Here is a 23,371-nt window from a genome sequence, read left to right as displayed (position 1 = left end):
GCTACATGGGCTATGATTTTTCACATCCAGAATGAAGGATAATGCCTTTAGTTTAGGGAAAAGGCACAACGAATGCACAAGGTGATTTCTACTAATTGAACAATGTTTGGTGATAGACTTTCACACCATATAATAAGCCCAGCCGGCAGGCCACCAAATTCTTGTAGGGTCCAGTTAAATTTGGTTTTTCCTGTTTGCAGCGATGAACGACAAATACTCAAGCACCACTGTTCTCCAAGTGGCAGCTGAACCCTTCTGTGGTGCTCAAACCTAGAAAACACTGGCAAACTATCTACAGAGAATAAAGCAGTGGAAATGTACTGTTCTCAGTTAGGGATGACTGACTTTGGAAACCTTTTTTTATAAGAGCTTAAGCCTGTTGACATGTGGTATAGCTTATTTCTGTCCCACTATAATTCTCAGGGAAGCAGGGTAGAAGCTAAAAGTGAGACTAAGAATTCAGATGACCTGAGGAAAGCTCTGCATAGGCCTTTCATACATATTCACATGTATGCACACTCACTAATGTCCTGAAACAAAGTTGAGAATATAAGTAAAGTATAATAATTTTGTGTAGAGTCTTGCATACTTATTTTTAAGTAAGACAAATTAAAAAGACAAAGCATAATTAGTCAGTTAAAGGCTACAGAGGCATTTATATCCCAGGACAAGATGTTCTAATAGCAGATCTATCAGATAAGGTAAAAGCATTGCACCTCTCTTTGAATGTGGTTGATGTCCCCAATGTCTGAGCCAGCGCAAGAAACAGTGCAAAATTCTTCCCATGCTTTTCTTCAGCACTCACACCATGAACCTCCCAGTGAAGCTTTATGTGTACAGTACTTATTCACTACAGTGTAAGCCCATCTGCAGCACCATTACCACCAAAACACTGGGAGCAGAGGCACCCTAGAAATCCTAAGGTATACAGTTTGTAACTGTATCTGCTGCATTATCAAATGGTGGTTAAGTTATTTAACCATGGGTTGTCTTTGTTTCCCTTTCTGTGATGCAAAAATTTGCTAGCAGGTTTATCAAGGGTTAATTAAGATTTTTCATTTTCTCTGCATAATGGCTTTTTGCAGCAGCCTCTATGACTGATCTCTGGAAGAAATTCCAAAGCAGATAAGAAGTTTAGTTAAATGTGGGGGCTGCTGCTCTCAGATTTGTGAAATCAGCTGTGTAAAATTTATGCTGGCCTAAGAGTTCTTTGAATTTCAGACTTCTGTAGAAATCCAGTTAGTCAGAGGATGGGAACTGGAATGCATTGTGCTAATTGACCAGGAAGACATACACCTACAAAGAAATAGTTGGATGCACGTCTGTAAGTGCTATTACATCTTATGCCAGGATACTAAACTTCTGCTCTGGAAGGCTCCCTGAATCCTAGCTCAAGCACCAATGGAATGGTGCCATCTGCCACTGGTGACATCTGCATTACAGACAACATGTAATTAAGAGGTTTGCCAACTAGAACAAGAGTAAAGGTTTCTTATATGTATAAAGTAATGCTGCTAAGGAAATTGTCTGGAGATCATGTAACTGATAACCACCTCCTCCTTTTTGAAGCAATGGTGTTTCTCATAGTTACTCATGGTATTTCCAGACAAAGTATTCTCCCATAGGCAAATCATTCAGCACAACTCTGAATTAAAGGTAGCAACAGGGCTTTGGAGCAAACAGCCTTACACTGTTCAATAAGACCAATAGCCAGGGCCCCATTCTGCCCCAGGTACTTAAAGCCTAACTTTGCAGGCTGTGACTCAGCACAAGAAATGGTTGCCTCCTGGCTAGGGACTAGGTTGTACAGCACAGATGACATATGAAAAACAAGCCTTGCATTCTCTGATATCCTGAATTTTCAAAATGTGCCTCGGCTGAGGCACGGATTAAGGAGGAAAAAGCACCAGGTAACTGGATCCTTGCCAAAAAAAGGTTCAGTTGCTGCTGTGTTCAAAAATAAACATGAAAATGAGGGGATCCATCAAACTCATTGCAAATACAAATGCACAGTTCACTGTGTTGAGAATTCTTCTACACTACTGTCATTTGTATTCTGTATTCAGATCTGTCTTATAAAGCTCAGGATTTTTGCCCCCCCATTTTTCCTGAACTAAGTCTACTTCAGAAAGAAAAAAAGTGGCAGATTTCAGCCAGTCATATCCTGGTGAAAACCAGAGTGTGGTCAGTGTTTAGCAATGATAAAGGGAATTACAGCTGCATTTGTTGTAATAGCAGTTAATGTAATAGCAATTTGGTACACCCCTTATTTTGCAGCCCTCGAAAGTCATTAAAATTGGTCCAATTAATTGAACTAATTACTTAATTGTATATTGAGGTGAGATTAAGAAATATCAGACAAATTGCTATGCTCAGTTGCATACACCATCTTTGTCTTCACCCCTTGCCTCTGAAAGATCTGGAACCAGTTCTGACTGCAGTCTGCAAGTAGAACCTGATGTCTCTCTTTTAAAAAGCCTCAAGTATGATGAAGCAAGATAAACAAAAAAATACTTAAGGAAGAAGTTTGGACAAGAAGAGCACTTCAGGTTTCTTGAGCTACTAAGGAACAAATTGAAGAATTCAAGTTTATCTAAGAGCACAAGGAGTCAAGTCTCTGACTGAGATCTGAGAGGATAGATTTGCTTCAGGAGTTCTCACAAATTAAAGTCAGATTTTGCAAACAAATACCAACCCAGCCAAATCATCATACCATATAAACCAGAAACTATCATCATTATTCTGAAGAAAAGAGTTTCGTAAAATTGACGGGAAAATTCGTGCATTGAGATTTATGTTCAGAAAGGGCATTTAGAAAGCAGGCTTGTGGCTGACGCAAGTTTAATTTTTGACCTGAACTGAAGAGTGTGGTGAGGTTTGTTGTTTGTTTTGGCATTTTTCATGTGGCTTCCACCAGGAAGCTGTAGTCTTAACATACCTTCAGGTAAATAAATAAGCCCTCCCTCCTGGAAATACTGTCCCACTTGATTTTGTTTACATCTAAGTGGTGCTTTTTTCCTGTAGAACAGCAAAGTATATTATAACATAAGAAATTATGTTATTTGCCTTATACAATCTGAAATTAAAATTTCTATAACTCAACATTTCTTTTTTTCCCTTCCGACTCTAATCAGATCATCTTTGGCAAAATTTCCAGTTGCTGATTTCAGGCAAGGACTGTAGTTCATAATATAAGCACTCTTAAGCAAACCAGTGTATAAGTATTATTATTGTCCAGCTTTAGCACAGAATCTAAAAAAACCAGACAAATATCAAGTAGCGGCTTTCCATAACCCTTCACTCTGTATGGGTCAATAATTATTTAAACAAGTAAGCAAACTCATGCTGTACATTTCCTTTTGAACAGACTTCGACTTGACCATGCCACTAGTTAAAGGGTAGTCAATTCAAGATCTGTAACAGACCTGTTCAAGATCTGTATTTCTGCATAATGGGCTCCTCACAAAAAGCATCATTGCACTGACATAAGTCATGACACAGCAGAAAATCCACTGTAATGGTACAGCCTTGAGATATTGGGCTGGCAGGCAGTAACAGCTTTTGATCTGTGGCTCCATCAAGGAATTTGAAGCAATGGCAATAACACAGACTTTATCATCATAGCAAAGGATGCTTCCGTTGCACTGATGGCTGTAAACATCCCATGAACTCTTTAAGAGGTGTAGAATGGTGCTTGAAAGGTCCTTAGGAAACTTGATAGACTAATTGCATTGAAAATACTTCTAAGATAAGAGATAAATCTTGAGAAGATAAATCTTGAGAAGCACCTAACTGCAGGCAAGAATTCCTCAGGGGAGCAGTTGTTCTGTATGCTGAGTGACTTGCTGCTATGTACCCCTAGCTGAGATGTACAAATAGCTATCTCTGGGTAAAAAGTAGGGCTTAGCAAGCACTTTCAAGGAGAATATGAGTTGTAATAGCTACAGCACTAAATCTAGGCTGAGGTTAATCAAAGCATCCTGCTGGTCATCCCTTTCTAAAAGCAACAGATTCTGGATATCCCCAGCTCCAGGTCAACCACTTCCCAGGGGTCTTGCTCTTCTACCAGCCTTACGAAAAATACATCATTCATATATTTCTTATTACAAGATGCAAAGTGTCTCATATATTTGTTTCTCATGACCCAATTTAAATACAAATGGAAAGGAAAAGTTGTTATCTTTAGTTTTCAAGGCAAAGAAGAACTTATTTTGGCACAGATATAGAGGTAAAGGAGCATGACTGTGACTTTTATTTTCCCTCCATATTTGACCAATCCAGCTGCCTTATTATTGAATCAATCTAAGCTGCTTGATTGCAAAACTATTAATTATTCAGCTTTTGAACAATAATCAAGTGCTTAAACACAGGCTGCTTTGGATTAAAGCCATAGATGATTACAAGGTGGGCAGGACAAGTCGTGGACGAGCAGGTCAGCTCAGGGGAAGTGGGGGAACCTGAACTAGTGACTGGGAGCAAAGATGAGCTAAGTCAATATAAATGTGGGAAGGACAGAACAGAAATGAGGAGAATAATAATAATGAAGAAGTTAAGATGAGTGGAAAGGGAAGAAAGAGCTAAGGGAAGCAGAAAATTAAAAACTATCTGTGTAGGGGAGAACAGCAGTGAGAAGCACGACACAGCAGAGCACGAGCAGCCAACCAGCCCAGATAACAGACTTGGACAAAACTGCTCAGCTCTATGTTCTGTTTCCCCTCCCTGCCCTTGACAGAGAAACAGTCCCACACAAGCATCATCCGCTGGGTTGTGCCCAGGAGGATGAGTGAGGAGCTTGTGTGTTCAAAACATGAACTTGTGTGTTCTCCTTATGAACACTATTGAGAACCTATAGGCATGCCAGGATGGGAATTGTTATTACAGCTCTTAGGGACTTTATGGGATGTCAAATTAAACAGATGCCCTTGCTTGTAACACACATCAAGCCTCAGCTCCCCAACTTAGCATCCAGTAGAGACACATATAAACACCACAGTTCTAGTCCTAAAAGCCAATCAAAACTAAAGTAGTGTAGAAAGAAATTAATCTAATTTCTAAACATGGCACAGATACTTCAGTGAGTCCTTCCTAAAATGAGAAGAGAGACTGCAGATCAGTCTGATGAATTTACACTCCCCATGAAAAAAACCTTGACAGAGGGTGAGTGTAAAGACTGTCAGAATGCAATGCAAAAAACCCAGTAAATAACTGACATAATAGGAAAAGCAAGAATTTGGTGATAAAAGTTCAATTTAAAGAAGACTACAGGTTTAATTATTTAAACAGAATGCTTTTTAAAAACCCCATTCCTCTTTTCAGTGAGTTTTCAATGTAAATTTGGAAACCAACACAAGCATTTATAGCGCCTTCTACTTCAGATGAGCAACAAAGCAAGAGGGAACTAAAAGGGCAAGGCCATATTTTGTGCATGCCTGAGAAATGACGCTGTTTGTATGATGACAGCAATAGGTTTTTCTGGTTTTCCTTAAAATTTATTTGCTCAAGTGGGAGTTGGAAACATTATAAGACACCACTGTTTTGAAAAACATGGAAAGGACATCTGTATGGATACACAAGGGTATAAACTGACGTAAGCACTAAACAGCCCCCTAACTGCTAGTTTTTCTTTGACTCTGATCAAAGTGACAGGCACATCCTTCCAGTCTGCACTACTCTGGCTTAACTGTTCATTTATAATTGCTCCCCAATATGTGTCGTTTCATGATGTGCCCCCATGACTCTGACTCTACCCAAATGAGATCCCTCTCACACACCAGCTTTTCCCATCCTCAGTGAATATAGGAGCCTGGAAGGAACCAACCTATGTGCTCTGCTTATCTGGAGTCACATCAACCATGCCTTTCACCAAAATCATGCAAAATTTAACCGGTTTAGTACAATGTGTATACACACAGGCAATTCGGGCATCCCCCAAGGCTCCTTGAACACGTAATGTCAATGAGCAGAGTAGGGCCAAAAGCACCACAGAAAGCTCAAAGCAAGGCACAGAAAGCTCAAAGCAAGGCACAGAAAGCTCAAAGCAAGGCACAGAAAGCCATGTCCATGAGTCTAAGGGTAACACTGCTTAGTACAGCGTTACCAGTACAGAAACCAGACAAGTTTCTGCTGTAATTTGGAGCCCCTGAGAATATGGTCTGGACGTGGTTTTTGCTACAAGCAAGTTGTCCCAAGGCCACTTTGTGGTCATTTGTCAAACCCTGACCTTGCCTTCAGCAATTGAACTATGTCCATCCACTGTGAAGGCTTTTTGCATCCTTCCTTAAGATGAACTGTGTGACACAAATCCATCTCCTTCTCTAGTTGGAAAAGGAAGATTCCAATTTTCACAGGGAATGCATTCCTGCCCACAACAGCCAAACTTATATATACAAAAAAATCTCCTGGGTTTGCTATGAGTTTATCAATATAGGAAGTTATTCTTTTAAGTTACAAAAGCAAAAAAATACTGTGGGTTCCTAAAAATTTTGGTGATTCCATGTATTTTCGATAATAATGTTTCAAATGCAAAGTTGTTTTTTTCCCTAAATTTTTCCAGACCGAAAATGCAACTTTATAAGCCATTGTATCTACTCAGATATTGAGGATATGTACTATAAATATTTTCTGTCCCTTGACTTTTCCTTGTTATTTTCTTCAGCTGTAAAACTGCCTGAATATCTGCCGTACTTTCTGGTGTTCAAGAATAGCATACCCTGCACACAAGAAGAAACAACAGATTTTTAAAATGAAAAAAATCACAAGGGTACTTTCTTCAGACCTCTCAGAATTGCACTCATTTACAACTTATTAACTCAATCATCAACAAAAGTCAGTGTAAATCATATACACTCTATCAGCAAGAAAAAAAATCTGTTTATTTTCAAATCATAATTTTTTTACCCGTTCTTTTTAAGAAAAAAATTAAATAGCATAAGAAAGGAAGGAACATCTACTATGGCAATAGATATGCTGCCTCCTAACAAAAACTCCCCAAGTCTCATTATGAATCAAAGCATAAATCCTTTGGATATTTAAGGCTTGAGGGACAATGTGCAATAAAATCTGCTCTCATTTATTAATTTTAGAATTGCATTATGCATCAGGAAAGTGTATGTACACAAAACAAAGCTATATTTGTACATTTTCAATTGCAAACTCAGTTTCTTTTTCAGGGAAGAATAACCAAGTCTTAATGAAAATAGCTCAGCACTGAGGAGGAAGACCTCTGTAGGCATTACTCATATTTTCAAGGAATGAATAGCAATTCCCTTGAATTCAGAAATTACCAGATCCCTGAGAAACAGAATATGAGAAATGACTACCATCCAGCTGATTTTGACACCATAATCCATGTTCCTCAAGTGTCAGAAAGACGCCTCCCCTGCAACCAAGGGTTTCTTAAAAAAAAAAAAAAAAAGATATCCATAGAAACCATTTTTCTTGTACTGACCCACAAAGTGAAACATCAGTCAAAGCCAGGACTTTTAGACTTCCCCTGTATGTAAACACAGCAGAAAATGGTCTGTTTGGTTTCTAGATGAAGCAATCACCATTTCCCAACCTGAGTAGCGATCAGCGTGTTTTGACAGTTATTGCTACAGAGACTGGCTTAGTCATACTGACCTGACCAAAACTGCATCAGCTCCATGGCACTCCTCCTGGGGCCTCCAAAACAGGCTGATTAACTCCTTCAGGGGTGGCTGATATTGCTCCTGAGCTGGCTGCACTTGTGCAGTTACCTGTAATCTGTTGCCACGCACTATTGTACAGCCCCCGTGTGGTCTGGGGGGATCTGAAGGTGGCTCCCACGCTGGCATGTCCAAGGGTCACACACACTCTCATTCCTTTACTTGTGCCTGCCTGATAGATGTGCTGGTATCCTGCAAAAGCAAACATTATTACACATCTCTTGCTTTGGAGGCAGCGATGCTCAGGGCACTCTGCACAATTAATCCACAGTGCAGCACCAAGGCTCTTCTCATTTTCACAGCCAGAGAGCTTTTCAGTTAAACATTAAGAGGTGCATCCTTTCCTCTTTAGATTCTCAATGAAACAAAACATAGACTCGCCAGGATCGTGTTGCACTCCAGAAAATAAACATACGAAGTCTTCTATGCAACAAGTTTATTACTGTTTTAATAACAGCTAGCAGAGCAATCTTTCTCCCTGGGGGCAGCAGCTAACGCTCATTGAGCTCTCTTGCTTCTGCTAGTCATCACCATCAAAATTTATACTGGCTTCCTAGTGTGCTGAACTTAGGAAAAAAAAAAAGGTATCATGAGTACTGTGTTCAGATGCAGTAAAGAAAAAAAAAAAAAAGGCACAGAGAAGTCCCGTATGTCTTGTGCAACTGCCAAATTCATTTTGCAGATACAGATTTAACATCTAAGATCCCGTACCTAATGTGATTCACATACTGCATGCTAAACCACAGAGCCACGTGGCAGTGTTCATCATTTATGCAGTTGCCTTGATAAACAGTTACTAATGCATGAGGTTTCACTATTTTGCCCCTTTCACTAAGAACTAAAAATCCTCATGGAATGGAGGTGTCATTCCAGCTGTCCCGTACAGGCAGTTCTCCTGGGTTTGAAAGCACCTTGCATGTTTCCAATAGTCAATGTTTTCACTTTTTCACTACCACCATTTTACATCACAATGAATTCTTAAGGTGAATATAGATCTTATTTACATGAAGTGGAATCCAGATGAAAATCAGGTACAAACCACTTAGTTATGATCAGCACTTGCAGTCACATACTTGGAATTTATAAAATAGCATCCTTTGAGATGCAGAGACTTACAGTTCCTGCAGTGAATAGCACCAGGTTCCCACAAGCAGATTCTCACTGCCCTAAACACAACCATTTTTTCCCAGATTAATCTTTGCTCCAAGGTTCCAGCCCCATTTGATATCATGCCAGCAGTTTCTCCAAAACATAGCAAAACAGAATTCCAAGTTTTTACATAACTACTAAATTAATAACTGAAAAATAAGGTTGATTGTTTATCTCAAACTGTCTCACAGATATCCATGACATCTGCTTAGTTTTTCTTTACCTATATTTGAAGTCTGGAGGCTTCTTCCTCACAACTGATGGAAATTTTTTTGAATGCAAGCCAAGTCAAATAAATTTGACTACCTTCTTAGCATTTGCAGTTCAGTGTGAAAGATATAGTAGTCTCAGTGATGACTGTCAAATGAAATGTCTCATCACAATGTAAGTTCAGAAATGCAGATGCTTCCCTGAATCACTGCTTCTGGATTTAAAACAAGTGAAAATCAAAAAGCACCTGGTAGTCTTTACCCAATCTCTTACTTCATGCTCCAGCTGGATCCTGCACTACAAAGTCTTCAGTATTAATTTACTTAACCTTGGTGGTCACTCTTCTTGGGGTGGGGGGAAAAGCAGGGAAGGAAAAACTAATATTCCTCTGAAAAATTTCCCTACATAAAGAATTCTGGGAGCATAGGAGCCCATTCAGCCTCTTCAGCACAAGGCTAGGGCATAGGAAATGCAATGCCTGGTTTCTTTGCTATAGCTGCCTTCATACACTGCAATCTGGTTTACATCCTTACCCCTTACTTTTTTATTTTTAGTCCATGTATTTCCCTACAGAAGCACTGTGAAACTGTTAAGTGCTATAACAATGCATACCCTCCGAGTGGTAAAAGTGCAGCTGTCAAAGACTCCCACTGTTAATGGCTATGATTTAACTTTTGGTTGTTTTTTTTTCCTTTTTTACTTTCTCCTCCAAGCTATCCCGTTTGGCAAACTCCCTATTCTGGAAGTAGATGGAGTTATTATTCACCAGAGCCTGGCAATGGCAAGATACCTTGCCAGAGAATCAGGTAAGATATTCAACTATTTTCTTTCTTTAATGCTCAGAAAAAAAAAATACATCAGTAGTGAAAATAAAAACAAATCAACAACTTGGCAAGCCCAACCACGCAGAAGTCAACACCAGCATGGCAGTCATGGTACTGGTGCTTTTTCCAGGTACAAACAGCTCATAGTTATCAGCCCATTGTGGTATCTGCAGTTTGCCAGCACCAAGTGCTGACCACAGGAATGCAGTGTACCACACAGGATGCTATCAGAGCTGCCACTCAAAAAAGCACTGAGGAGCACTGTGTGGTGGCATGGCCACTTTCAGCAGCCTTCCTTACCGCAATTTGGTGACAACCGGGCTCACTGGGTTGGAACTGCTGTGCCAATCCTGATGAGATCTCAGGCTACGATCCCTGCCGTTCCAAGATCAGAAAGAAGAAATGGAGCAAGGCACACCCACTAGGGTGCTGTACAACAGGGTTTAGAGTCACTCAGATGTCATGTAGAAAGTAAAAAAGGAGACCAAAAAAAGGTTCAAAGTAACAACCTCTAGTGTGAAATGCTATGACTTTCAGAGCTGAAGTCATGTGTTTGAGCTCTGAATTTGCACTCTAAGTGTGTATGCCCAAAGGAAAACTCAGAAATAATCTCTCCCATGTCTGATTGAGTTTCCACTCTGGATACAGTGCCTGGAGTTTGGGGTGACTTCTCCAGCCAATAAACTTTATTCACCTGCCACTGCATGACAGAAAGTGCATACCTGTGGCCTCCCTAAGGCTCTCAGGGCAGTTTCCCCTGAAGTTAAACTTTGAGCTGCCAGGTTAACCAGAGAGATGACCAGGAGAAGGAGGTTTTGGAAGCATTAGAGATTATCACAGCAGGCAGAGCACTCTGAAGCAGATTTAGGGAACAATTCTGAGCTGGCAGAGAGATTAGACCAGATGGTGACATCACTTGCATCTTTAAATACCTACATGCTATGGAAGCACTCAACCAGTTAGATAAAGTGATATAAGACTTAGTAACGCAAGTAATCAAAGAGAGTAGCCAAGCTTTGCTTTAGGTCAGCAAGCTCTCATTCAAAACCATCTGCAAATTTAGTCTGGCTTGAAGGCAGACGTGCCCATGGTATGCTGAATGTCAGCAGATTGAAGAGGGGTGCTGGGTAGCAAGTACTATCCTACTTTTTTCACACTCTGAGCAAAGGGAGGTAACCTGCCTTTCAAAATACCTCACATTTTTTAGTTCAGAGCATTATTCTTCTAGGCAATAGCACAACATATTTTCAAGCATGTCTGCAGTACTGTGTTCCTGCCAATTTCCTTCAGCCTTGATACAATCTACTCCTTGCAAGAGAAGAGAATGATGAGAGTCCACTTGGTAATGAAAAACAATGAGAAAGCCTGCCTCTCACCCATGCTTCCTTCCTCCCTGTCTCCTGCTGGGAGGCTGGAGCTGTGCTCCTTATGCAGTCTGAAGTTCTGACTTCCACATTCCCCTGACACCTTTTCCATCGACTTGCATTGGATACAAAGGCTTGGGATCTGGAGCACACTCAGACCGTGCTGTTCTCTTTTCAGTGTTAGTCATGCTGTCAGCTACAACAGAAAAAAAAACAAGCATAGAAGGGGAAAAATATATTTTCAACATCATAGTCAAAACTTGCTAGTTCTGCCATTAAGTTTGCATACATGTCACTGATACTTTAAGAAACGACATTTTTAGGTACCCATCACCAACAACTCTTAATTGAAGGTTCCCAGAACTTGATTCCCAAAAGAAGAGGCACACCCCTCACCTTCAAAAGTAGAGTTTCAGTAAGGGAGATGACTTGGCAGAGGAAAGGTGTACAGTTTGTGGGAAGCAGAGCTTCCAGGTGAGGCTTAAAGAACAGAGAGGAAGAGAAGGATGACCTGAACCTGCAGAGGTGAAAGCATGAATGCACATCTGTGAAATGAAAGTGAGGGGGGAAAAAAGCATTAAGAGAACTGCAGGAAAGCCAAAGGACAACAGGGGAGAAAAGCAATTTGTAAACAAGATGAAGTATATCTAAGGTACCTGATTACAATGAAATAATTAAAAGGAAATGGAATGTCATGAGAATGTTCTCAATGGGGCTGAATGGGCAGGGTAGAGGGAAAGAGAAGCAGACTTTCATAGATGCTTCGAAGAATGCATTGATCAAAATGAAAAGACCATGAGATGGAGAATGACATTGAAATCTTGGATGGGGTAAGATTAGTGGACAGGAATTTGTGCGGACCCTCACTGAATATGCTGGGATGGTGGAAAGCAGAGAGGATAAAGAAACAATATTTAGGCTGTGGGCTCAGGTGATGGAAAGTACAACTCACTACATCAGATGGCTGTATGAAGCTGGAGAAGAAAAAAAGCGAAGGTAGATGAGATTGCACCTGGATGCAAGGAGTCAAATCCATGCTGTTAGCATAAAAAAAAATCTTGGAGAATAGGTATTTTTATGAAAATATTCAGAGTTTACCTGGGGTATGAAAAGTTCCTGCTGACACTGTTCTTAAACTCCCTTTATATGCTTGCTTCCCACAGGTCTGGCAGGTCAGACGCCTGTGGAGCAGGCACTAGCTGATGCCATTGTGGACACCATAGATGACTTCATGACACTGTTCCCTTGGGCAGAGAAAAACCAGGATGTGAGAGTAAGACAATCACTAATTTAAACAAAGATAGCACATAAGCCATGACTGATCATCTCCTCTGGAGACACTGAGGCGTGTCAGCCACTGGGTCCATCACCTCACCTCAGCAAAGATGAGCTGGAGGAGCTCCCTGGTTCTTCCTAGAGGCTAATGCAGACAAAGCTGCCTGCTCTCTTCCCTGTCCTGTTTCACCAGACTTTTTCCATCCTTGGTGGAAAGGAGGCCATCATGATCTGCCTCTCACTGGTTCACCTTGAATCAAGGATACCACATGTGTGTACACGAAACTGCTCTTCAAAAGGGGAAAGCCGGGACACTTCCACTCCAGCTGGCACTGTGCGAGGCCTCGCTCTTGTCGCAAACCACCTAGGCTCAAATCTTTCTCTTTCTGCTAACTCACAGCCCCATCCCACCTTTTAGCACTTCTGCATTTTGATATCTTCCTGGTTTTCAATCAGTGTCAGTCTTCCATAACATCAGTTGCCAGGACAACTGCTTTTCAGTGCCCAGAACAGTGTAGGAGAGTGGGTGCTGCTTAACAGGGGAGGTGGCACATCCCTCACTGTCACTGCAGCTGTCCTCTTCAGACTGCCATGGCCCACCTCAGCCCTTGGCAATGCTCCTGCAAATACTGACAGCAGGCTAACACACTGCCATGGCTATTTTAACACACAGTCATGGGCATGCCTTACAGCATTTGGGGCTTTTTTTGGCATTAGTCCAGTGCCTCTCATCAGAACCCCAAAGGAAAGCGCGCAGATCAGCTGCATGCTGGGGGAAGAGAGTGGTGGATGAGTCAACTCAGATGTTACAATGGCTCCACACAGCTCTGACCCAAGCAGATGACCTGACCTTTTTAGGGAAGTGGTAGTGTAACAACAGATCTCACCATGAATTACCTACCAGTGCAGTCACCTTCCATGTACTTAAAGGTAACGCAGATCAACTAGGGTATGGTATTACAGAAAGCACGGAGTACATAATGTTGCCCCAAACCAATAATTAATAAATACGTAAAAAAAAAAAAAAGAAAATGCTCTGAAATCTAGTAGAAGAAAATCTGAAAGTGTGTTTAGAGGTTTAGTATTTAACAGCATGAATTAATTACATTTTGTCAGGATTTCCTGAAGTTTCCTACTTTGGGCAGGATAAGATGAATCATGCATTTTAATCATTTTGGAACAGCCACACTATTGCTCACGTGCTAGTGTAGAAGCAGCACTACTCCCACAGCACTGCTGCTCCTCCACGGGGAAACAAACGCCTGTGGTAATGCCTGCGTGTGTCCCAGCTCGTACTCAAGCACTTCTCCAAATCAAAGACCCAGATCATGTCACCAGTGATTAATTTAAAAGGGAAGAGAGTTGGCAGGCAACCCCTATCTGCCTGTACGCACGTATACATGCAAGGTTGTGTGCTGGGGCCAAGGATGATCAAGAAATTTACTTTGCTGGACTCTCCCAATATTTTTCTCCCTGATGGCTGTTCTCCCTCTCTCTTCTCAGGTCCACTGCCACCACCTTGTGGCAGAAGTGGCGTCTCACGGTCTCGCCAGGCCAGATTTAGGTCATTTACCCTTACTAAATAAAGTCAGAACACCTCCCCAGGCCTGACAAGTGCTTACAGGAACACAAATCCCTCAGAGAAAGGTGAAAGGATGTGCTATGCTATCTAGACAGCAGCAAAGAGAAATTAAAGCAAGGTATAGGGAGCAGAGGTGGAAGCTGCCCATGGAAGCTCCCTTGGTTCCAGACACAGCCTCCCTTCACCTTACATTCCCCAGAAACACAGCTGGCGTTGCCACAGCTTTGTCAAGCACCGCTGCAGAGCTCCAGGGCTGAGACGAAAAGGTTGTGCCACCCCAGAAGGGGGATCCTGGTCTTATCCTCACCAGCTTCTCAGCTTGACTGTGTACTCCTGTAGTTGGGGGAGGTCATTACCACCACTATCACATAACAGTTTAGGGTTTTCTTTGTGGGGTGGAAGGGTGGGGTGAAGGATGACTTACCTAAAAGAAAGGAAATACTGCAGCACAGAGTACAGACATGAGATTTCTGGACTGCAAACTTGTGGGTGATATTTGTAGTCACCTCATCCAGTTACTAAGTTCTTAACAGACAGCAGAAAATTCTGTCAAGTTTTCACTGGTGTCTGTAGAAAAACCATTTTTATTTCAGCCTGCATTTAGGTTTCTGCCTCTTCTAAATTTTATTCTTTTTTTCATTAACCTGAATTTCAAAGCTATAGAAATAATTCCATGCCTGTACACCAATCCTTATTTAACCAAGCCTGAGTATGCTCCTCCAAAATTAGGCCAAGCACATTAACTGCACGAACTGTGCCACATGGGTTGACCAGATGATCACAACAGTCTGCACTCTTGTTTCCCAGCAAGTGAGAAGAGAAAACCAGAAACAGTTTCCCTCTCCAAAGGAAACAGTTTAACCCTTTAAAAGCAGCCTTAAAACTTTCTGCTATGGTTGAACAGCTAGCAGAGAACCACCACCGTACATAACCTCATGCTTCAGCCATTAACATGCACATACTAAGGCCTGAGTCCTTTGATCCATACTTCATCCTTTAAAAACACGTCAGCCACCTCAAATCTTATTGTTGCAGAGACAATAAAAAGCAGAATAACCTGAACATTAAAGTTCAAAGATAAACCCGAGTAAGAGCTGAAAACCCAGGTTCCACATCTCACATGAGATGGGCTGGTAAGAACAGGTAACTGATCAGCATCTGATTGACAGCATGGAAAGACTGAGCTTAAGGAATTCTCGAAATTTGAAACTCTCTACACTAGAAAATATGACATTCAAGAGTCCCCCAAAAATGACTGTGAGACATTGGGAATATATTTTGCAGCTGGATTCTTCCCAAATCTATGGCAGGGCTCCTGCCTTGCCATGGTTGGGTGACTGTTAGTACAGAAAAAGGAGCAGCATCACCCCAGACATCATGTCTCAGCATTGAGGAGCTCTCAGGTTTTCATTAAAGGAGCAATAGGCTTTAAGTCATGGCTCAGTGAGCCATGAATGCCATGTTTTGGGCATCCAACTTTAATCTTTCACATTTCAGCTTCCTTTTTCACAAATACCCCACCCCCCCAATATTCAGTTTTGTCAGCTGCTGTGCTTACATCTCTGTGTTTTGTTCTTCCTCCAGAAAAAAGCATTTGATGACATCCTCACCAACAAAGCACCTGAGTTACTGAAAGACTTGGATACATTCTTAGGGGATAAAAACTGGCTGGTAGGGAATTCTGTAAGTATAATTTTTGTTTCTCTCATTCCAATCAGGTTGCCAGAAAGTAATTGAATTTCTGTTTCATGCCAGCCCATGAAACAACTCTCCCACACATTTAACTCTTTATTCTTACCAACACACAATTGCTCGCTCAATTGCAAAGAGAAAATTGTTTTCCATACCATTGCAAAAGTGAGGCTAACCAGGACTAAGATCTGCATTTTCTAAACCAGTTCATAAGAACGTTGACACAAAACATTTTAAAAGCCTCTGTACTAGTGAACAGAAGCTCATTCTGTTTATAATCACTGACCAATTTATAAGGTAACATGAAAACAACTTCTATAAAAACATAATATCCTTTTTTACCCAAAACTGTTTTAAACACTTTTCTGCAGCACAGTTTCAACAGGAAAAACTAATATTGTAATACTAGTAATATTTGTAGCAAGAGCTTTATTTTAATCAATATTTACTGAAGTCAAGCCTTGCATTACAACCTAATTACTACTCTATAATGATGGGCTTCCGAAAACAAGCCAAATCAACAACTTAAGCAAAACAGATAAATCCACGTTTCTTTTCTGCAGTTTTTTGAGAATACTAGCAGTTCCAGGTTTTGAGATAACCAACGAAAATTTACTGCTTTTTCTCCTACTTCCACTAGGTAACATGGGCCGATTTCTACTGGGATGTGTGCAGTACAACACTTCTGACCTGTAAACCTGACCTGGCAGACAAATACCCCAGGCTTTTGGCTCTCAAAGAGAGAGTGCAAGCACTTCCAGCTATTGCAGCCTGGATCCAGAAAAGACCGAAGACTGTAATGTAGATCAGCTGTTCAGAAAAACATGTTTAGTTTTCAATGTGACAAGCATCCTAAGTTATTAACTCCAGAATCATTTATGTTAACTTCAGATGGGTATGCTGCATCAAATCAAAACCTACCACTTTTTCCGGGGGAGAATCTAAAATACTGATTTGGTAGAGTAATAAATACTGTTTTGAAGAGGTGTGGTTTCAGTCACATTCCCCCTCTACTAATACAGTGCTTGATCAAACCAATTAATGTTTTAGCACTCTCAAATGGAGATGAATAAACCTTCTTGGAGAAGTGCAATCTCAACAATATTTTGACCACTTGGTCAATAAAATTCAAGAGACTATAGAAAGCGTTTGAGAAGCTTGAAGTTTATGCTCTGCTACTGAAAAAAACCCCAAAAACCAAAACCTCCAAAACAACCCAAAAAAGCAGCTGTTCAGCTGAGGTGGTGCCCACATCAGCACCAGTTTTCTGTAAGCACACCTGCTGCAACAACAATCAACAGCTCAGTGTCTCTTTCAGTAAGTAGGAGACACAAATTGGGGGTTAGTGGTGGCAACCAGGTTTAGAACAAATGAAGAGTTCATTCTTCCAGGACTAGGGAAAAGGTGGGTGGAAGTCCTGACAATGTGGATGGTCCTAAGTGCAAGCAGTTTACACAAACTCAAGGGGAGACAAGTGCTTGCACGAGGACTACACTGTGTGATGTAAGTAGATACACCACAACAAATCTGGGCAATCCTCTGGGCTGGAAATGGCCACTGCTGGGAAAGTATTTCTCTTCATGCTTGCTTTTCCCTCCCACCATTCGTATTATTTCATTGAATCATGAGTGACACCAACCAACCACTAACAGTTCAGAGACAGGCAAGGTACTGGCAGAACAGAAAGCAAGAACCAATCTTTAGCTAATTCCAATGTGGCATCTTCACCTGCTTTGCAATTCCTTGCACACTTTGTTCTGGCTCTTTACAGATTTTTCCTTCTTCAGCTCCCATCTTCTCTCTTCTTCAGCAACTGACCTCAGATCATGGTGGGTTTTGTTTTTTTCCCTCTGGACATCTTTCCCAATCAGAGACAGAGAATCACAGAATGGTTGAGGTTGAAGGGACCTCTGGAGGTCACCTGGTCCAACCCCTTGCTCAAGCAGCTAGAGCCAGCTGCCCAGGACTGCATCCACACAGCTTGTGATTACTCCAAGGGTGGTGACTCTACAATCTCTTGAGACCCTAAATTAAAGAGGGTAGAAATAGTTACAATAAACTAAAAAAGGCAGAAACACATATGAGCTTCATAGCACTTAAAGACAGATATTGATCCTGGGGGTCTACAGATATGATTGTTTGAGAAGTAACCACTGCTCAGCCAGACTACATTAACTGATTCCATATACATCTGAAACATCACAAAAACCAACCTAAGGGCAGGGATTTTGTTTCAATTCACATTCAAACCAAACAGGTGAGAATATGCAAATACAATGGGCTAAGAGTTGGGTTAGCATCATGCTCGAAGGAAACAGGCAACCTCATTAACTGTAGCATTAAACACCCGTGGTTGTCTGTTAAATCCCACTATCTAGTCCAAGAGAACCAGTGAAATTATAGGAGCATGGCAGACAAACTGATTCTTACCCATCTCCTTTCCCATATAATAAAGTATTTCTTCACTCTATTTCAGCTGTGCATTTTGGAACATAAAGCACAGCACAGAGTATTTCAAGGAAAAGCCAAGCGGTTTAGTTCAAACTTCGAAAACATTTTAAGGGATTTAATCTTTCATCCATTTTGAATTTGCAGAAATAATGCACAGTTGACCAAAACCACCCACAAAATACCCACAAAAATATCCACAGCCTTGACCAAATGAAAGAAAAGCATGCCCAACTCACAGATCACCTCATTGGCTTATCACTAGCACAGTATCTGAAAGACAGGCTGAAAAACTGAGCAATGATAGACTCCAGCTCCTCTTCCCTCCCTCTTCATAGAACACTGTTTAAGTGCCTTCAAAAGATGAAACAAGTGTCTTTTGACTGTGACAACCAGATCTAGCAAAGGGGTAACTATCAAACCTATATTGCAAACCAGAATGAATCTCAGATGCAATCCTCTGAGTGGTTCAGCCTGGTACAGATTTGCTGAGCTCTGCACAGACCATAGAGCAGCTGAGGCTCTGACAGAGGGCAGGGGCAGTAAGAACTCCGCCATACTTTGCCTTCCCTCATTGCCTTTTTAAAAAGTAGCAGTCTGAATCAACCACTCGAGTTCAAAAAAAACAACAAAAAAGTTTCTGTCCGGGGCAATGAACATGCTCCTCTCCTACCTCCTCAAATCACATCCTTGCTGGCAAATTATAAACTTCAGGTGGAAGCACACCTCATCATTGATACCCCTGAGGCTCTTCATTTCACTGAGATGAACTTGAAATTCATTGAAACTTCAAGAAGAGAGCAAGACAAACTTTGTGTTTAGAGCACTTTGTTGTCAGAGTGCAGATCATGTATCTACAACAAGGACTGACAAAAAAAATTACAATTTGGAAAGTTCCATTTGGCAAGAATTCTGTTTATACAATCAACATACTAACACCACTGTGATTAGAGTATAATGAAACATCAGTAATTAACCAGTGCTGGATAAAGTCAAGTCAGTTCAAATGGAACATTTCAGCAAGTGTGAAAGCTCTCTATTTGATTTATAACATGCAAGTTATCATCCCCAACATACCTTAAATAACCACAACCATGAAAATATTTTGTCAATCTATGGAATTTTATTGGAACAAGTTGATACAAAACCAGTACGGTACATCAAATGAACCCAAACAAGCAGAAACAAACAGACTCGAGCATTGTCAAATAAGGCACATATAAAAAAATCTACACATGGAATCCAGTGAAACAGACAGTTTTTATATATATATATATTTATATTTGGAGGTAGAAATAATTACAAAAATACTGACAAATCTTAAGTTGTATCAGATTGGTTAAAACAATTACTATTTAGGTCCCCATTTTGAAAAGTGATCTGTAAAATAATGTTTATTCAGCATCTCCTGTTGGCACATTTGGGCCATTTATGTTTTTAAGCATCCTAAGAATGCTATCAGTGTAAAAAATTTTCAATACCATGAGGAATACAATAAAGAAACTATAAAAGTTATAAATGTTCATAAAACTCCTGGTCATCAGAAAGGTAAGAATCCTTGGGGTACATCATCACCTTTCCTTGAATTTCACAACATATTTACATTTTAGAGACCCAACGAAGCTTTTAATAGTGTGGCTATATCTGCTGGAATGGTTCCTTCTTCTCCTGAGGAATAAAAACAAATATGAGTAGAGCTTGAAATATTTCACATAAACAGACAAAGGTCTACATTCCACAAGACTGTAAAAAAGAAAAAAAAAAAGAAAATCCTCTGCTTAAAGGACTTTTTCACTGATTTCTGGGTCAGACTTACAGGGCACTTACTGTCAAATCGAATAATAATCAGCACAAATACATCTTTCTAATTTAACATTAAAAAAAAAAACAAAAGGCTTGTCTGCATCAAGAACCTTCTTTTTTCAGAATAATATTTTGCAGCAGCCCTAATTTACTTAAGGGGACATCATTACGTGCAAGACACCTACCTGCATCTGCTGCAGTCATATCCTGTTCTAACTTCAATTTCTGCTGGCTGATTTTGAGCATGGATTCTTCAATACTCCCCTTACTGATTAGCTTTATGACTTTTACTTCTCTGAAAACCACAAAATAGGATAAATCCGTTTTTATATTTTCTTTGGATCAGTGCAAAAGGGAAGGATGCTATGCCTTTGCTGGCAGTGGTTTAAAGCAAGGATGAGGGAACGAATGAAAGGGCAATACAAAGAGCTCCTAGTTTTTCTCTCTGGAACAACTGTGCCCTGTACTGCCAGAAAACGAGTTTTCTCCTGCACTCTCAGCCACTGCAAAGTCTGGACAGTCACAAAAATCTCTATTCATACAAACAAGTCAAATTCCCCCTAATTCCATATTACAGCTGAAATACCTGTTATTAAACACATTCTGTGGTTTCACTCTTTATGATAGGGTGGCACTTAAAAGCTTAGAAGTCTCTTGAAGAGAACAGTTTGGCCAAACAGTCCCAAAGACTTCAGATCTGCCTCGAAACAGTTCCCAGTACCAGAAATTTGACAATTTTACAGGATTTGAGTTGTAGAGAACTAGAAAAAGGAGGAGAGTGTAAATAAGATTTGGTCTGGCAGTTACATGTGCTAAGACAATTACAATTCCTCGCTGACATAAAACACAGAGCTAGTTTACACAAGTCTCTGCTTGAAATGGAATTTTTAGTCATAAAATTTTGTCCTTTTAGCCTCCTTTGAGAGTTTGCCTCCAAGAAAACCCAAGCATAACTAAAAGGAGTCCTACCTTGTCTGACCTACTCTATGGCATCGGTCTTCCGCTTGCTTATCGTTGTAGGGGTTGCAATCAATGTCATGAAGAATAACAACATTTGCTGAGGTCAGATTAATTCCCAAGCCACCAGCTTTGGTTGACAGAAGGAATACAAATATTTCCATATCTGTATTGAAATTATCTATTAGATGTATCCTGCAGAACACAAGACACTCTGCATCAGACCTTGGAAAAAACACCACAGTGGCTCCAGAATTGAATACAGAAGTTTGGATGATGAAAGGACAGTGGCACTGCACAGCAGGTCAAAAGTACAGATGTTATACAGAAGGGAAAAGGGTACCAACAGTCCTCAGCAGTGACCAGAGAAACATACTGAGTGACAGATCAATAGCAAGGAATGAAAAAAGGCTTAGAAAAAGATTTTTGATGTTCACAGAACACAAAGAGCAAGTTGGAGGATGGGAAGACTGAAGTACATGAAACAAATGGGGAGGCAAGGGATGAGTTTTGCTTCATGACTGTCTTCTGTAGTAACTGCAAGGACAGTAACAGACATCAGCTGTAAGGGGGAAGTAACACCATAACAAGAACCAAATTTTTTTGAAAAGAAAGAAAAATCATCTAAAATACTTCTTTTTTTTTTTTAGAATTCCTGCAACAACAAACATGCACAGCTCAAATACAAGAAAAGCATTGCAACATTTTCAGCTGTAAGGACAGACTAAATGGTTTGTCCTAGAGAAACAAAGGGGTTTATCTGGCTATCGTAACAGAAATATACTATACTTCCAAGGAATAGCTACAGGTAAGCTTGTGTTATGGCATACTGTCACACAAACACACCATGAACTGCTGAAGACACAAGCTTTCCATTTCAATGGGTAAGATTGTAACCTGACAACCTAAAAGTCATCTTTCAGCCTCACCCCTGCTAAAGTGAACTGAAATAGAACATTAAAGCCCTTCCACAATGCCCAGTGACCACAGATTTCTATACATTGGAAAAGAAAAGTAAGGGTTTTAGGTTACCTCCCTTTCTCCAAAACACATTCACTGTTTCATCTTTGCAAAAAGAGTCACATACCGATCAGGTATCTGTGTTTTTCCATCCAACCTGATATATCTATGTTGTCTGTGTTTTAGGAAAACTTCCAAGATATCCAGCATCATAGTAAACTGGCTAAACAACACAACTCGGTCACCCTGGAAATGACAAGGCAAAACAAAAGTTTTAGAACATGTCAGCTATGAACTACAGAAATTCTTTATTAGTGCAAATAAGCGATTTTACTTTCACTGAAACCCTATTTTCCAAACCGAAACACTAAGCTGAAATTCATCAAGTCAGGATGGACTTCCATGAAGATATCATATCCAGTATTTCTGCCACATTAACCCACTGTTTGTCAATGCAGTGATATTTTAGTTACTTTGTACTTAGGTGACTCAAGCAAATCACATATCAAATGCATAAATGACAGATCCGCTCCATCCATAAACTATTTTAATTAAAAACTTAAATTTAAATGATATTCCATATAATTTAGAGCAGTAACACACTTTTGTCTGAAATAGTCAGATATACAGCACACATTTGTGTAAACTCAGGATCTTCTCAAGCATTATGGTACATGCTTATTTGTAAAACAACCTTGTTTGAATCTCAGGGCAGGACTCTAAGCAGGGACCTCTTCTTACCTTTACACTGGCTTAACACATACGTGATTATTCTAAAATAACAAAATCTTATTCAATTGCTAAAAGAAGGTGAAGTTCACGGGGTGTGAAAATTACTCAAGATCCCATCTATTGATAAAGTAGTTAACTTGGATGAATATTCTGAAATTTGCAAAAAGTGGGAAAGCTTTTTTCAGTTGTCTCTAAAGTGACATGCATACTCAGGACTGCACATTAAAAGCTGTAAGTATTGTTTTGCACATGCAATAAATCCTATTGTTATACACCACAGCAAAGCATAAGGGTTGTGTATACAGGCATTAATTTAACTAGCTATTTAGAGCAGCTCTTTAGATGGAGAGGAAAAGAAGTTTCAGCCATCTGTAATACCTTTTCTTTAAGGTCAGAGAGAATGCGTTCCAGTGCTCTAAACTTCCCAGAATCCAAGATCTGATCCATGTCTAACTTGAAGTCACTGATGTGGGAATATTGCTTACAAAGCAAATGCAGCTCAAAATCTGTCATTACTGTCATATCTTCGAAGATAAGGTCAGGGTTAGCATCACAATGTGTGGGTTCCTGTTAGCAAAAACGAAGGCAAATAATGCAATACACAATCTCACCAGAGAAGGAAAAAACCACACACAATAACATCCAGAATTTCTGAAAGAGCAAAGTAGCACACCAAGATGTGGACAAATG

General features: G+C 40.3%; 2 protein-coding genes across 2 annotated transcripts in view; one reads left to right on the top strand and one right to left on the bottom strand.

Moving 5' to 3' along the window:
• Nucleotides 1-16,922, top strand: part of HPGDS (hematopoietic prostaglandin D synthase) — a 29,341-nt gene extending 12,419 nt beyond the window's left edge. Inside the window, exons 3-6 of the mRNA XM_017822249.1 lie at nt 9,758-9,850; nt 12,396-12,505; nt 15,674-15,772; nt 16,422-16,922. Coding sequence (XP_017677738.1) covers nt 9,758-9,850; nt 12,396-12,505; nt 15,674-15,772; nt 16,422-16,586 — 467 coding nt within the window. The 3' untranslated portion in view covers nt 16,587-16,922. The remainder of the gene's footprint in view (nt 1-9,757; nt 9,851-12,395; nt 12,506-15,673; nt 15,773-16,421) is intronic.
• A 2,415-nt stretch (nt 16,923-19,337) lies between these two features.
• SMARCAD1 (SWI/SNF-related, matrix-associated actin-dependent regulator of chromatin, subfamily a, containing DEAD/H box 1) overlaps nt 19,338-23,371 on the bottom strand; it is a 42,881-nt gene continuing 38,847 nt past the window's right edge. The window contains exons 20-24 of the mRNA XM_017822248.1: nt 23,060-23,248; nt 22,077-22,195; nt 21,002-21,184; nt 20,218-20,327; nt 19,338-19,897 (exon numbers count right to left, since the gene is read on the bottom strand). Of these exons, the coding sequence (XP_017677737.1) occupies nt 19,836-19,897; nt 20,218-20,327; nt 21,002-21,184; nt 22,077-22,195; nt 23,060-23,248 (663 nt within the window). The 3' untranslated portion in view covers nt 19,338-19,835. The remainder of the gene's footprint in view (nt 19,898-20,217; nt 20,328-21,001; nt 21,185-22,076; nt 22,196-23,059; nt 23,249-23,371) is intronic.

This window comes from Lepidothrix coronata, unplaced genomic scaffold, assembly GCF_001604755.1.
Source record: "Lepidothrix coronata isolate B3197 unplaced genomic scaffold, Lepidothrix_coronata-1.0 Scaffold96, whole genome shotgun sequence".
Classification (NCBI taxonomy): Eukaryota; Metazoa; Chordata; class Aves; order Passeriformes; family Pipridae; genus Lepidothrix; species Lepidothrix coronata.
Note: the sequence above shows the minus strand (reverse complement) of the source record. Positions and strands in the feature narration are given on the sequence as shown.